Source organism: Scylla paramamosain, chromosome 46 (assembly GCF_035594125.1).
Source record: "Scylla paramamosain isolate STU-SP2022 chromosome 46, ASM3559412v1, whole genome shotgun sequence".
In the NCBI taxonomy this organism is placed as follows: Eukaryota; Metazoa; Arthropoda; class Malacostraca; order Decapoda; family Portunidae; genus Scylla; species Scylla paramamosain.
The window spans coordinates 9,010,858-9,025,857 of NC_087196.1; the positions used below are offsets into that span (position 1 = coordinate 9,010,858).

At 41.7% G+C, this 15,000-nt stretch overlaps 1 protein-coding gene across 1 annotated transcript in view; it reads right to left on the reverse strand.

The window, feature by feature from the left end:
* The window catches only part of LOC135094773 (neither inactivation nor afterpotential protein C-like), a 26,392-nt gene that overhangs the window by 6,541 nt on the left and 4,851 nt on the right, over positions 1-15,000 (reverse strand). Inside the window, 22 exon segments of the mRNA XM_063995133.1 lie at positions 412-468; positions 957-1,057; positions 1,506-1,655; positions 2,477-2,754; positions 3,643-3,794; positions 4,245-4,382; positions 4,981-5,134; positions 5,598-5,739; positions 6,637-6,850; positions 7,502-7,631; positions 8,030-8,141; positions 8,858-9,057; positions 9,506-9,703; positions 10,059-10,172; positions 10,811-10,882; positions 11,731-11,829; positions 12,413-12,503; positions 13,083-13,165; positions 13,167-13,231; positions 13,639-13,714; positions 13,716-13,780; positions 14,437-14,536. Of these exon segments, the coding sequence (XP_063851203.1) occupies positions 412-468; positions 957-1,057; positions 1,506-1,655; positions 2,477-2,754; positions 3,643-3,794; positions 4,245-4,382; positions 4,981-5,134; positions 5,598-5,739; positions 6,637-6,850; positions 7,502-7,631; positions 8,030-8,141; positions 8,858-9,057; positions 9,506-9,703; positions 10,059-10,172; positions 10,811-10,882; positions 11,731-11,829; positions 12,413-12,503; positions 13,083-13,165; positions 13,167-13,231; positions 13,639-13,714; positions 13,716-13,780; positions 14,437-14,536 (2,791 nt within the window).

Sequence of the window (15,000 nt, forward strand, 5' to 3'; positions counted from 1 at the left end):
ATAGTAATAATAACAATAACAACAATGATAATGTAACTACCTAATTATCTAATTGAATCTATGTACCAGTTCTCTCTCTCTCTCTCTCTCTCTCTCTCTCTCTCTCTCTCTCTCTCTCTCTCTCTCTCTCTCTCTCTCTCTCTCTCTCTAAACCAGAACAATTCACTCTTTTCTCCTTCATTCTAGCAAAATAATCTCTCTCTCTCTCTCTCTCTCTCTCTCTCTCTCTCTCTCTCTCTCTCTCTCTCTCTCTCTCTCTCTCTCTCTCTCTCTCTCTAAACCAGAACAATTCACTCTTTTCTCCTTCACTCTAGCAAAATAATCTCTCTCTCTCTCTCTCTCTCTCTCTCTCTCTCTCTCTCTCTCTCTCTCTCTCTCTCTCTCTCTCTCTCTCTCTCTCTCTCTACGTACTGCTTTGTATCTTAGTCGCCGCCTCTTCCTGTGTCATCTCTCTCATTGGCTTCTTTTCTATGGGTAAGCAAGACACGGCAGCTTAGACTCACGGAGGAGGAGGAGGAGGAGGAGGAGGAGGAGGAGGAGGAGGAGGAGGAGGAGGAGGAGGAAGAGGAGGAGGAGGAAAAGTGGTGAGATGAGATTTTGAAGGTTGGAGATAAGCAAAGAGAGAGAGAGAGAGAGAGAGAAAATAGACAGACAGAAAGACAGACAGACAGACAGGCCGGCAGACAGACAGACAGACAGACGGACAGACAGAAAGCCAAAGTAAAAAGTAAAAAAAATAGAACAAAAATTAAAGAACACAAAAAAAATTAAAAAAAAAATTGCAAAATAAAAAAAAACATTAGCTAGAAAATACATGAAAAAAAAATAACATTACAAATAAAGACGAAAAAAAAAAAACAGAAAAACACACAAAAAAAACAAAATTTTATGCAAAGAAATAAGAAAAAACACACTCAACTCCCCCCTCCCCCCTCTCTCTCTCTCTCTCTACTTACTCTCCTCTTTCACCGCATCCTTCTTCTTCTTCTTCCTCTGCATGTACGCCCTCATCATTGCCTGAATTTTCACTATCTTCTTCACACTCGTCTCGTAAAGTCTGAAGGATGACGAGAATTATAGTAGTAGTAATAGTAGTAGTAGTAGTAGTAGTAGTAGTAGTAGTAAAAGTAGTAGTAGTAGTAGAAGAAAAGAACAACAGCAACATCAACAACATCAACACGACCTACACACCTAACACACACACACACACACACACACACAAGTAGTAGTAACAGTAGCAATAGTAATAGTAGTAGTAGAGGTAGTAGTTGAAGAGAAAAATTAAGAAAAAAATTAATTTTCGCTACCATCTAAACACACACACGCACTTAAACACACTTAACACACTCACTTAACACTTAATAGTAGTAGTAGTAACAGTAGTAGCACCAGTAATATTAGCATCAACACAAGAAAAAAGCAAAAAAACAAACAAAAAACACATCTAAAAACCAACCAAACACAAACACACACTTAAACACTAAACACACACACTTAACACTTACTTAGACAGAAACTCCTCGTTGTAGTACTTGAGAAACACTTTATCTTTGCCAATAGCCCAGCCTTCCATCTTGAGGCGCACCAGCAGGAGGCGAGCATTGTCCTTCGTCACATCTACCGTCTCATCGAACTCAAACGCAAGAAACTGGTACCTGAGAGACAGAGAGAGGTAGGAGGCAAAGGGGTGTTAGCGAGAGGAACAAAGATAGAAGGGTTTAGAGTGAGGTAGAGGAGGTCAGAGGGAGGTGAAAATATGGATGAATGAACTGGTATGTGTATGGATGTTTGGATGGGTGGACAGGTGAGTGAATTGGTGAATTGCTGAGTAACGATGGACGGAGACAGGGAGCTAGACTGAAAGGTGGAGAGATGGAGTGAGTTAGAGAGAAAATGAGAAAATGAAAAGCGAGTAATTGATATCTGAAAAAGAGAGAGAGAGAGAGAGAGAGATTGTGGAAGCCTTATATTGCAAAACACTTCATTAACAGGACAAACACTCTTAAGAACCCAGCTAATGACCTTGACCTTTGAAATTAGCCACAGTAAGATACCCACGCTCTGAACACCAGCCATTCAGTGATATAATAATATTTCTCTTCTCTCTTCCTTTTTTATCCCTTTTTTCATTTCCCTTCCTCCCTTTTCTCTCTTCAGACTGCTTTCCAGTAGTTGTAATGCCTCTCTCTCTCTCTCTCTCTCTCTCTCTCTCTCTCTCTCTCTCTCTCTCTCTCTCTCTCTCTCTTTTCTCTCCTTACCAGTCTTCTCACTTCTCTCCTCTTTCTCCTTATCCCTTTCCTTCCCTTCACTTCCTTTTCTCCCCACTCCTTCCTTCCCTTCCTCCTTTCCTTCCCTACTTCTCTCCCAAACGCCAAACATCCCCATTCCCTTCTCTCCCCCTCTCTCTTCCTTCCTCCTCACCCCTTACCCTTCCTTCTCTCTCCCCTCCCGCCCCACGTCACCCAGCACACAGTACCTTCTCAAGAACTCCTGATAGGGGATCCTGTGGGAGAAGCCTTGCTGCCTGATGGCCACTGTGTCGCAGACGGCGTGGTATTTCACTTGGTGCTTGATCATGTCGCGGTCGAAAATGGTGCCGGAATTGTCCATGTTTGACCTGAAGCAGCGGATGAAGTGAGGTTGGGAGTTGGTCAGTTTGTAAAGCAGCTCAATCAAGGAGTAGCGGAAGTTCATGCCAAGGGTTTGCGGGTGTCTGGTTTGAGAGATTCTGCCCTTGGACTTGGTGTTGAAGCGCTGCGGGGAAAGAAAGAGTGTTTGTAGTAGTGTTAAAGGTATAAAAAGCGTGTTTGTACTGGAATTAACGTGTGGAAAGGGGAGGAAAGACGTAAAAGGCTGTCTGGTTTGAGAGATTCTGCCCTTGGACTTGGTGTTGAAGCGCTGCGGGGAGAGGAAGAGTGTTTGTAGTAGTGTTAAAGGTATAAAAAGCGTGTTTGTACTGGAATTAACGTGTGGAAAGGGGAGGAAAGACGTAAAAGGCTGTCTGGTTTGAGAGATTCTGCCCTTGGACTTGGTGTTGAGGCGCTGCGAGGAGAGACGAGTTTGTAGTAGTAGTGTTAAAGGTATAAAAAGCGTGTTTGTACTGGAATTAACGTGTGGAAAGGGGAGGAAAGACGTAAAAAGCTGTATGGTTTGAAAGACTCTACCCTTGGACTTGATGTTGAACCGGTGCGAGGAGAGAAAAGACGTGTTAGAAGAATTATAAGTAGGATAATTGCATGGAAAGTCGTGTCTGTACTGGGGTTAACGTGTGGGAAGGCTAAGAAGGTGTATGGAAGTATAAAAAGGGTATCTGGTTTAGAGACTCTCCCCTTTGAAGTTGAACCGCTGCAGGGGAGAGAAAAGGGGTGTTAGAAGTAGATTAATGTGGAGAAGTGGAAGTAATTAATAAAGGAGGTTATGTTTAAAGGTATATTTTCTTCCCATTTATTCTTCTTATCTTCCTCTACCTTTATTTCTTACTGTTTCTTCATCATCTCCTCCTATTCTTCTTCTACAACAACAACAACAACAACAACAACAACACCTACTGCTACTACTACTAATACAACTTTTTCCTCTTCTTCCACACCACAGCCACCACCACCACCACCTCCTCCTCCTCCTCCTCCTCCTCCTCCTTACCCTTGAGTTCTTCTTTCCAGCAGGTTGTGGGGTGCCCTTCCCCTTCTTCGTGTCCTCCCCCTCGATGGTGAGATTGCCAGTCTTCGTCAGCTTATTACAGAACATCGTGCGCAGGTGTTCGTTGGCTGACTTGCGCAGTGTCTGGATCAGCTCTGCGCAAACAACGGATTAGGGGTTTTAGAGAGAGAGAGAGAGAGAGAGAGAGAGAGAGAGAGAGAGAGAGAGAGAGAGAGAGAGAGAGAGAGAGAGAGTTTTAATATCTTTTTTTTTATTTCTATATATTTTCAAGTTATTTTGAATTCATTTTTGTATATATATTTTATTCAAGATAATAACTACTACTACTACTACTACTACAAGATTAAGTTACGATACTGGACACTTAAATCAAGATGTAAAGACAAAACAACAACAACAACAACAACAACAACAACAACAACAATAACAACAATAACATCTACTACTACAACTCTTTCTCGTTGCTCATTACCACAACAACAACAACAACAAGAGCTACTACTACTACTACTACTACTACTACTACTACTACTACTACTACTACTACTACTACTACCACCACCACCACCACCACCACCACCAACCAGGGGATACTTGGTCTCTGTTCTTCTCAACGAATCCACAAATGTCGTATTTCACTCTTCCTACGTAATGAGCGATCGCAAAGGTGTAATCTGAAACTGCCTGTAGCTGTTTGTTGCCCGCCCTCTGTTTCAGCTTGTCTGTGGAGGAGGAGGAGGAGGAGGAGGAGGAGGAGGAGGAGGAGGAGGAGGAGGAGGAGGAGGAGGAGGAGGAGGAGGAGGAAATGATAAAAAATATATGAGAAAGACGAAAATAAATGAGTAAAAGAAGATATACTCTCTCTCTCTCTCTCTCTCTCTCTCTCTCTCTCTCTCTCTCTCTCTCTCTCTCTCTCTCTCTCTCTCTCTCTCTCTCTCTCTCTCTCTCTCTCCACGACTGTTTTCCAAGGCCACAGAGATGATCAGCTAAGTTCTCAGGGGTTTTTCCTCTGTTAATAATGTAGAAATCTTGTTAATGTGTCACTAGAACCCCAAAAAAACATCCTTGAAAACCCGCTTCACTTCATAATTTTTTTCAAGGCCACAGAGTCGATGAGCCGTGTTGTCAAGACTATTTCCCCTCTTAATAATATAGAAATCATACTAAGCTGTCACTAGAAGCGTAAAAATACTCTTTAAAAACCTGCGTCACTTCAATTAGAGCCTTTGAGAATTAGTAGCGGCCGGCAGAAGTGTTTTAAAAATGCTGTCCCTTTCTCTTTTTCTCTCTCTCTCTCACACACACACACACATTACTTACAAGACAAAGAGGAGTCGTTGCCGTCCGTCTCTCTGCTGTCCTCTTCCATCAGGGCAAATAAGCCGTGACTCTTGCCCAGAAACATCTCCAGAATGTGTCTGTTGTCTGGGAAGGTAAAGCTCTTGACGGGAATGCCTTCTTCAGAGTAGTCTTGCTGTGGTGGTGGTGGTGGTGGTGGTGGAGAGGAAGAGGGTGACAATATTTAGTTAGTATTTGTATTGGGAGTCACGATCGATGTTTTAAATAAATGAATGATAAATAGTAATAATAATATGTTGTATGATTATAATATAAGAGAAGAAAATTAAAGTACTTCTATTATAAGATTTTTTTTATCGTTTTTTTTTTTTTTCTCTTCATTTTTTTAGTGATAGAAAATTTTTCGTTTGTTTTCTTGTTTTTTTTCTGTTTTGCTTTTGTCTCTTAAAGTGGGTATGTTTCTCTCTCTCTCTCTCTCTCTCTCTCTCTCTCTCTCTCTCTCTCTCTCTCTCTCTCTCTCTCTCTCTCTCTCTCTCTCTCTCTGCCCGCTCCGTCTCACATCCCCACTCATTCACTAACCACACCCACGCCACCCCACCCAACACCCCCGTCTCCCTCTCCCTCTCCCTCTTACTCACCATCTCCCAGTTAAATATATACTGGTTATAAAAATACTGCACTTGTTCATTGGCTACGTTGACCAGAAGGTTCTCCAGAGTGTTGTAATCATTCGCCTCAAACCCAAACATGTCCAGAACCCCGATAGCGTAAGGATCGCCGCTGCAAGGAGGATCGGATACCATATAAGTAGGATTGGATTCTGTTAAAGAGGATTGGGTGGGTATAAAGGGGATTGGAGGGTCTTAAAGTGGGTTTATAAGAGGGTTCAGTGGGTTTAGTAAAGGGTTTAAGTGGGTTTTTAAAGGTTGATTGGGTTTTAAAAGCGTTCACAGTGGGTATATAAGGAATTAGTGGGGTTTTTCAAGGCCCGGTCGGTTTCTTAGTGGGTTTTTAAAGGCTCTTAAGGGTTTAAATTGGGTTTTTTAAAGACTGACTGGGTTTATATGATCAGAAAGACTTTAAAAGGGGATTAGAAGTTTTTTTTGTTATATATACTTAATGAATTCGTTTGACTTGCATGTATAAAGACTCAATACACATACGTACACATATAAACACATCCAAACACCCAAAAAATCTCTTTAAAAAACTCACTGAAATATTCACCAAACAAGCATAATGTACGTAATGGTGGTGGTGGTGGTGGTGGTGGAGGAGAAAGGGAAGGTATAGATGGACATGAAAGAGACGAATTAGGAAGGTTAAAGGAGAGGGTAATGGAGAAAGAGGAGAAAGAAGAGAGGAAGAAGAAGAAAAGTGAAAAATAAAATAGAAGGAAAGGAAAAATAAGAAAAAGGCAAGGAAAGGAAGAGGAAAAGGATGAGAAAGGGAGAAAGAAGAGAGGAAGAAGAAGAAAAGTGAAAAACAAAACAGAAGAAAAGGAAAAAATAAGAAAAAGTCAAGGAAAAGAAGAGAAAAAGGAGGAGAAAAAGGAGAAAGAACGAAAAGAAGATAAAACACACACACACACACACACACACACAAACACACACACACACACACACACACAAACACACACACCAACTTAACCAAACACCAAACAAACTGGACACTCACAAGACAAGCCTGGTGACCGTGAGTTTGGTGTTAATGAGATTGATAAGCCAATCCACCAATCTTGTGAATAAAGTCCTGGCCAGCGCGTCTCTCCCCAGCTCCGCCTCCTCCTGTGTCTTCTTGGCCTGCTCCACACTCTGGTCAGGCTTCACTAGGCAGTAGTTACATAAAGCCCAACATAATTTCTTCTCCTCAATGTCCAGAAGGCGGCACACTGGGGGAGAGAGTAAGGAACAGACCCCAGCGAATTTAGTGTTAGTTCCAGAGTCTCTTGGGAAGGTACTTAAAACAAAACGGTATTTGTACGGGACCTTATCAACTTAGGGAGTGTTTCTGGTTGTATAGCGTATGAAAAGACTGGAATTAGCTCTCCTGTCTTAAGAGTTCCAGTGTTTTGTGTGCTCCCAAACGAAAAGTAGCGGCCATAGTTGACTGTGAAACGTGATTAAGGATGAAGTGGTTTTGTTGGTTAGCTAGCAAACGTAAATGGGTCACTGTAGAATTGGAAACTAAACAATCTAAATAAATAATACATTAATACCGATAAACACACACACACACGCACGCACACACACACACACAAGCATTCATTCAACTGGGTACGAAAAAAAAAAATGGCTTTCGTACCGCACCGAAGACAATTATCGTACTGAATTATCGAACCGTACTCACATCCCTGAAAAAACCGTACCATATCTTAATATCGTACCGGAATGTACAGTACTGCATGCTCTACACACACACACACACACACACACACGCACATACATAAAAAAAAGTATCCGAAGTCTTGTTTCCTATTTACCTAACTAAATAACACACACACGCACGCACGCAAGTAACCAAGCTCCCGTTTTCTATTTACCTTCAGTGACGGGCTCCTTATCTGCAATGGCGGCCTCCTGATCTCCTTTAAACTCAACATTTCCAAGGATGAGAATCGAAGCCAGAATCAGGTACAGCGTGTGCAACTCCCTCTCCGTGAAGCCAACCACCTGCACGAGAAGGTAGTGGTGGTGGTGGTGGTGGTGATGGTGGTGGTGGTGGTGATGGTGGGTGGTGGGAGAATAAGGATGAAGATCAGAGGTAAAAAGAAGAGAATGAAGAATCGTTGTAGTAGTAGTAGTAGTAGTAGTAGTAGTAGTAAACAATAGCAACAGTAGTAATAATAGCAGTAGTAATAGTAAACAAACAAACAAACACACAATACACACCGAAACAAACCTTCAAAAACAAAAAAAAAACAAAAAAAAACGACAACAAAACTAACCAAACACACACACACACACACACACACACACACACATCACCTCCCACCGCCCCTCTCACCTGCAGCGCCTCCTCCACTTTCGTAAACTTCTGAGCATTGGACACCTCGTTATCATAAGGGTGTTTGGCGAGGAAATGATACTTGCGTCCCAACTTGAGGGCCGTAGCGTGCAAGGCGGGAGCTCTGAGACAGTCCATCGTAGAGGTAGTAGAAAATATGAAAGTTACCCTCGTTTCTGTCGGCAGGGGCGAAAGAAAACGGGTGATATTGTGGGGTTGGCAGGGCGAAAGAAAACGAGTGATATTGTTTTGTTGGCAGGGTGAAAGAAAACGAGTGATATATTTGGGTTAGGGGTATAGCCTTGTGAACGTGTATGTATGGGTGTTTTTTTTGGTTTGTGGGAGATTATGGGGTGTTTTAATGGTTTTTTAATGGTTTTTTTTGAGTTTTTAATGCGGGTTTTGGGTGTTTTAGGGATGTTTTTGGATAGTTTTTAAAAGGTTTCGGGCTGTTTAACCCTTTGTTTTTTTTAATATTTTAGGTCTTAAGTGTTATTTTAGGTATTACTGGAGTTTTGGCGTTTTTTTAAAGATTTACAAACACTCTTTCCAGTCACACACACACACGCACACACACACTCATTTCTCTCCTCTCTCCAACCAAACACTTACTTTTCTTCCCTTCCAAACACACGTCAGCCTTCTCCTCTCATCCACACACCTCTCCCTCTCTTCCAAACACATACCATTCCAGCTCCTCTATACCCTCTTTCCAGCCCCTCTTATCCCTCTTCCAGACCCTTTCAACCTCTTCCAGACCCTCTTACCCCTTCCAGATCCTCTCAACCTCTTCCAGCCACACGAACTCGCACACTTTTCATGCTTCCAGCCGCTGTCGCCCTCTTCCAGACCTCTCACCTCTACTAACACGTCTCTCACTGTCCATTCTCACCTGCCTCTCTCCGTGACCCTGTATTTGTCCAGCATCATCAGCCACACAAGAGCCCCTGACACCTTGCCCGTTTTGGAGAAGGTGATGTCGAAATAACGGGCGTGACGGGTGGAGTCACTGTTAAGCTGTGTGACGGCGTTCCCAAAGGCGTCCAAAATCACACACACCTTCTTGATTTTGTCGATAAGGCCTGGATTGCTCTGTTCGTGGGAGAAGGTGGTAGTGGTGGTAGTAGTAGTAGTAGTAGTAGTAGTAGTAGTAGTAGTAGTAGTAGTAGTAGTAGTTTTGCTAGTCAGAAAATTTTACAAGTTCTCAAATCTTTCTTTCTCTTCCTCACTTTTCTAATACATCTCCCCCCCTCCACACACACCTACGTAATTTACTCTCTCTCTCTCTCTCTCTCTCTCTCTCTCTCTCTCTCTCTCTCCTCTCTCTCTCTCTCTCTCTCTCTCGCACACCCCCAGACACACAGACACACACACAAACACAAACTGGCCCCCCCTAATTTCCCTAATACCCCTCCAAACACCCCCCCCCCACACACACACACACACACACACACACACAAACCCTTAAATTATCTCCCTCCTAGACACGAACACACACACACACACACACACACACGCACGCATACAGACACAGACACACAGACTCACCATGCCAATGTGACACAGCCTGACTGACAACCTGATGGAAGGAAAAGGTCTTGCCGCTGCCAGACTCCCCGGACAATACGATGGTTTGGTGTTCCTTATTGTGCATCATGTCTTGGTGAGCGCGGTCAGCGATGGCAAACACGTGTGGGTCGTTCTGGCTTCTTGTTTTTGATTTGTACTTTACTTGTGTCTGGGGAATGAAAGGGTTAAAGGGAGTCTTGGGTGTGTTTCGTCTTATTTATTTATTTTTTTTTTTTTTTTTATGTTTTTCGTTGATGTAAATTTTCTGTATCAATATTGAGTGTGTTTTGGTTTTGGTCCTCTCTCTCTCTCTCTCTCTCTCTCTCTCTCTCTCTCTCTCTCTCTCTCTCTCTCTCTCTCTCTCTCTCTCTCTCTAAATTTTCGTTGCGTGGTTTTTGAATGCGTTTACATTGGAGAAAAGCTGAAAGAGATACGTGAATATGTGGCTTAACAAAAAAATGAATATAACATCAACAACAATAACAACAACAACAACAACACTACCACCACCACCACCGCCTCACCTCCTCGTCATATTTAGCCTTCATGCTGAAAGGGTTGACCGCCAGCAAGACGTCAGCCACCCACGTGTATATCTTCCCTTTCTTCCACCGAGAGTATAATGTATCCATCACCACCTGACGGGGAGAAGGGGAAAGAGGAGTGAGAGGGGAAAGAAAAACGGGAAGAAGGGGAAGGAGAGGGAAGAAAAGTGCCTGTGTGGATGTCTAGATAGAGAAATGGATTATAATGATGATGGTGAAGATAAGGAGAGTTGATAAAGGTAAATTGAGTAAGAGGGGGATGAGAGAAGGGATGTCTGAGTAAAGAAATGTTATAATGATGAGGAAGAGGGGAATGAACAAGGGAACTGGGACAAGTAATGATGGTAATGAGAGGAGATATGATGGGAGAAAACACACACGCACACACACACACACACACACACACATACACACAAAGGACTTACTACAGAAAAATTGTGAGGAGAGAGGGAGACAAAGAGAGACAAGATGAAGAAGATGAAAAAGAAGACAATGATGAAATGGAGGAGGAGGAAGAGGAAGAGAAAATGTTGGATGATAAAAGGATGATAAAAAAGGATAATGAAGACGAAGAAGAGGAAGAGGAGGAGGAAGAAGAGAAAGAGAATATGAGGAATCGGGGTAGATAAAAAAACGATATTAAAGAAAATACAAGGAAGATGGAAATGAAAACACACACACACACACACACACACACACAGACACGCACACACACACACACACACACACACCTCGTCATTGAACACCTCCAGGCTGGCCAAGTCATCCACCACCATCTTCTTGGCAATACCGCGGCGTTCAGTCTGTGGAACGAACACACAAACACACGTTACAACAAAAACAAATACACAAACACACAAACACACTTTAGAATATAAACCTAACGATAATTACTAAACAAACACAAATACGAGCCACAACACAAGGAAACAGAATAGCAAGGAAAATAACAAAACAAAAAACAAGACGCCAGAGGAAAAAAAAAAAAATAAATAAATAAATAAATAAAACTGGCTTATATATTTTACAAGTTCTTTTTTTATCTCAGTTTTTCATTTTTCCATATTTTTCTCTAACTTTTTTTTTCTTCATTAAAGTCAATAACAATTCGTCTTTTTTTTTATTTATTTTTTTTTAAGAATTCTGTTTTTTTCCTTCTTGTACGAAGACGATGATTCAAATTTTTCCTCTATTTTGCTTCGGTAAATTCAGTAACAATCTAAATCGCTCTCTATGTCCGTTTTTTCTCAATGTTTATCCATGAACCTTGACACACACAAGAAGGTTCCCTAGTATTCTTAATATTACTCGTATTGACACAAACAGCGGTGGTCAGTCTTCAACCTCATCCTTTTCTCCCTTCCTTAAACACTTCAAACTCTTCCCTTTCTCCCTTTTCTGTCTTCCTCCCTTCCTTATGACACTTAAAACCCCCCTACCCACTCTCCCTTTTCTCCCTTTCCAGCCTTCCTCCCTTCCTCAAACACTTAAAACTCTTCCCTTTCTCCCTTTTCTGTCATTTCTTCCTCGAGACACCTAAAAACTATCTACCCATTCTCCCTTTTAACCCTTTCCTGCCTTCACTTTTCGTATTTTAGTCAGACGTCTTCAAACACATAGGAAAAAAATCACTCTAGGCCCACAGTCTCACCTTGAGGTACCCCTGCCTTGCGATGCCTGTCATGGGCCTCTCCTTCTGGTAGTCTGGCGTGAACAGTCTCTTGTGTTCTTCCACTAGCTTCTTCTTCACCTGGGAATCGAGATAAGAGAAAGTGAAGATTTTTATTTATTTATTTTTTTTTTTTTTTTCATTCTTGTATATCTGGAATTGTCTGAGCATTATTTTGTTATTGTTTTTTTTCTTTATCTCATTTGTTTAGAGTTTTTTTGTTTGTGTTTATTAAGCGATTGTCTTTTTTTTCTGTTTTGTATTGACGTAGTTTCTTTTAAGGCATTGTTTGTTTGTTTGTTTGTTTGTTTTTGCTTTTTTTAGTGAAAGTTCAGATAGCTTCTGTGTTTTTTAAAAGCATTTTCCTTTTTTATTTTTCATTTTCTATTGAAATTTATGTAGTTTTTCTGTATCTCTATAACATTCTCTACATTTTATACTCTCTCTCTCTCTCTCTCTCTCTCTCTCTCTCTCTCTCTCTCTCTCTCTCTCTCTCTCTCTCTGATAAAATTCATGTTTTCCTCAATTATCTCTATTTTTCATCATTTCAACAATACTCTTCAGATCAAAGCATTCTCTCTCTCTCTCTCTCTCTCTCTCTCTCTCTCTCTCTCTCTCTCTCTCTCTCTCTCTCTCTCTCTCTCTCTCTCTCTCTCTCTCTCACCTCCGTAGGGTCCTCAGGCACAGAAGTGATGAAGGGATGTTCCAGGACCTCTACCATTACGGGGCGGTGGTCAGGAGTCTTCACCAGGCACCTGTGGGCACGAGAGGTCAGGTCAGGTTAGGTCAGGTCAAACATCAAAGGTATTCTAGGTTAATGGGTCGAACTTAACTGAAAATTAGCTTAAGCTGGGTTAGGTCAAGTTAGGTCAGGTCAGGTCAGGTTTGGTTAGTAATGAAAAGGAGAAAAGACAAGAAAAATTATTAAAGAACAATAAAAAAAATAAAAAACAGGAAGCGAGAGAAGAAATATAAAGAATTATCAAAAAGTTCAAGAAAGTTGTAAGAAATGAGAAAAAGAGGCCAAACAAAACACACACGCAGATATAACAAATAGAAAATAATGAAAGGAGGGAATAAAGAAGGAGAAATCTGAGAAAAACACACAAAAAAAAGACACAAAAATGATGAAAGAACCCAACAAAAAAAAAATAGACGAAAAAAAAAACAAGAAAAAAAAATAAGACCTAAAAATATTAACGAAAAAAAAAACAAGACGAAACAATAAAAAAAAATGACGAAAAAAAAACAGAAAAAAAAACAGAAACCAAACAAAAACAAGGAAAAACTGAAAAAAAAAAAAAACAAGAAACCCAACAGAAAACGAGACTCACTCAGCAATAAAATCGTTGTATTCTTGTGTCCAATCAGAATGACGCTTGAGTGTGGGGGGCGGATTGCGCACTATCTGGAAGAGGGGCGCGAACAGGGTGCACGTCAGCGTTAGGGGGGGCGCCGTCCCCTAACTCTATGGCCGTGATGCCTGTTGGGGGAGTAAAGGGGAGAGAGAGAGAGAGAGAGAGGGAGAGGGAGAGAGAAAGGGTGGGTTAGGGGGGAGAGAGAGAGAGAGAGATGAGAGAGAGAGAGAGAGAGGAGAGAGAGAGAAGAGAGAGAGGAGAGAGAGAGAGAGAGAGAGAGAGAGAGAGAGAGAGGTAAGGTAAGATTTAATAAAATATACATAACACAACTTAATATAACTTAGTTTAAATATCAGAATAAGTAACAACACCAACAACAACAACAACAACAACAACAACAACTATTACTACTACTACTACTACTACTACTACTACAAAAAAAACACTCCCACAGCTACCAAACCTAACCTAACTACCAACCTAACTACTACTACTACTACTACTACTACTACCACCACCACCACCACTCCACCCAGCGCCCACACATCACATCTGTTATCATAGTCCACATCTTGTTTCTGTTCACACTCAATCACCTCGGGCGCCATCCCAATAAGGCGTGCCGACTGCCGTGTTGCGCTTGCCCATTGTAGAGTCCAAATGGGCACACTGGCCTGGTGATTAGGGAGTTAAGGGTTGTTAAGGGTGTTTTAAGGTCGTTAAGGGTAATTAAGGCTGTTTTTTTCGGTTTGTTTTTGAGGGTTTTTTTTGTGTGTGTGTTTTGGGAGTTTGGGAAAGTGTGTTTTTAGTGTGTTTGTGTGTTTTGCCAGTGTTTGTCAAAGTTGTTTTATCATTGTTAGCGGTAGATTAGGGTTTGTTAAGGCTGTTAAGGGTGTTTTGGGGTTACACTTCAAAACACTAAAAACACCTACAAAAACAAAGACAACACGAAAAACAAAAAACTTAAATAAAAACACCCAAATTTCACAACCCAACACACACACACACACACACACACACACACACACACACCGCGTAGTGTAGTGGTCAGCACGCTCGGCTCAAATGAGAAGGCCAGGGTTCGAGTCCCGGGCGTGGGCTAAGCAAACGGGTGCGCCCTGTCAATGTTTACCACCTGTCCCACCCAGCAGGAAGTAAGTAACGGATGTAAACTGAGTTGTGGCCTGGCTGTCCCTGTGGGCGTGTCAGGAGTCTCAGTCCTACCCAAAGGTCACTCTAAACTCTATCTACAGGGTGACCTCTGACTTAGTGACCACCAGACGACTGTACGTAGGTGAATGACACACAAACTCATTGCACACACACTCACCAAAGTCTACCAGCTTGATGTTCCCCTCTTCGGTGATAAGAACGTTCATTCCCTTCACATCTCTGTACATGACGTGTTCCTGGTGGAGGTGCTGGACTGCCTGGAGGAGGAGGAGAAGGAGGGGGAGGATTCAATATAATGAAAATAAAGTGAAATTTGAGATTATATACGAGTAGAGGCATATTTTTTTATACTACTTCTCTCTCTCTCTCTCTCTCTCTCTCTCTCTCTCTCTCTCTCTCTCTCTCTCTCTCTCTCTCTCTCTCTCTCTCTCTCTCTCTTTTTGTAATAGTAGTAGTAGTAGTAGTAGTAGTAGTAGTAGTAGTAATAGTTGTTGTTGTAGTTGTTGCTGTTGTTTGAGGAAGTGGTGAGATAAACCATTCTCTCTGTCTCTCTCTCTCTCTCTCTCTCTCTCTCTCTCTCTCTCTCTCTCTCTCTCTCTCTCTCTCTCTCTCTCTGATAAAATTCACGTTTTTCCTCAATTATCTCTATTTTTCATCATTTCAACAATACTTTTCAGATCCAAACATTCTCTCTCTCTCTCTCTCTCTCTCCCTCTCTCTC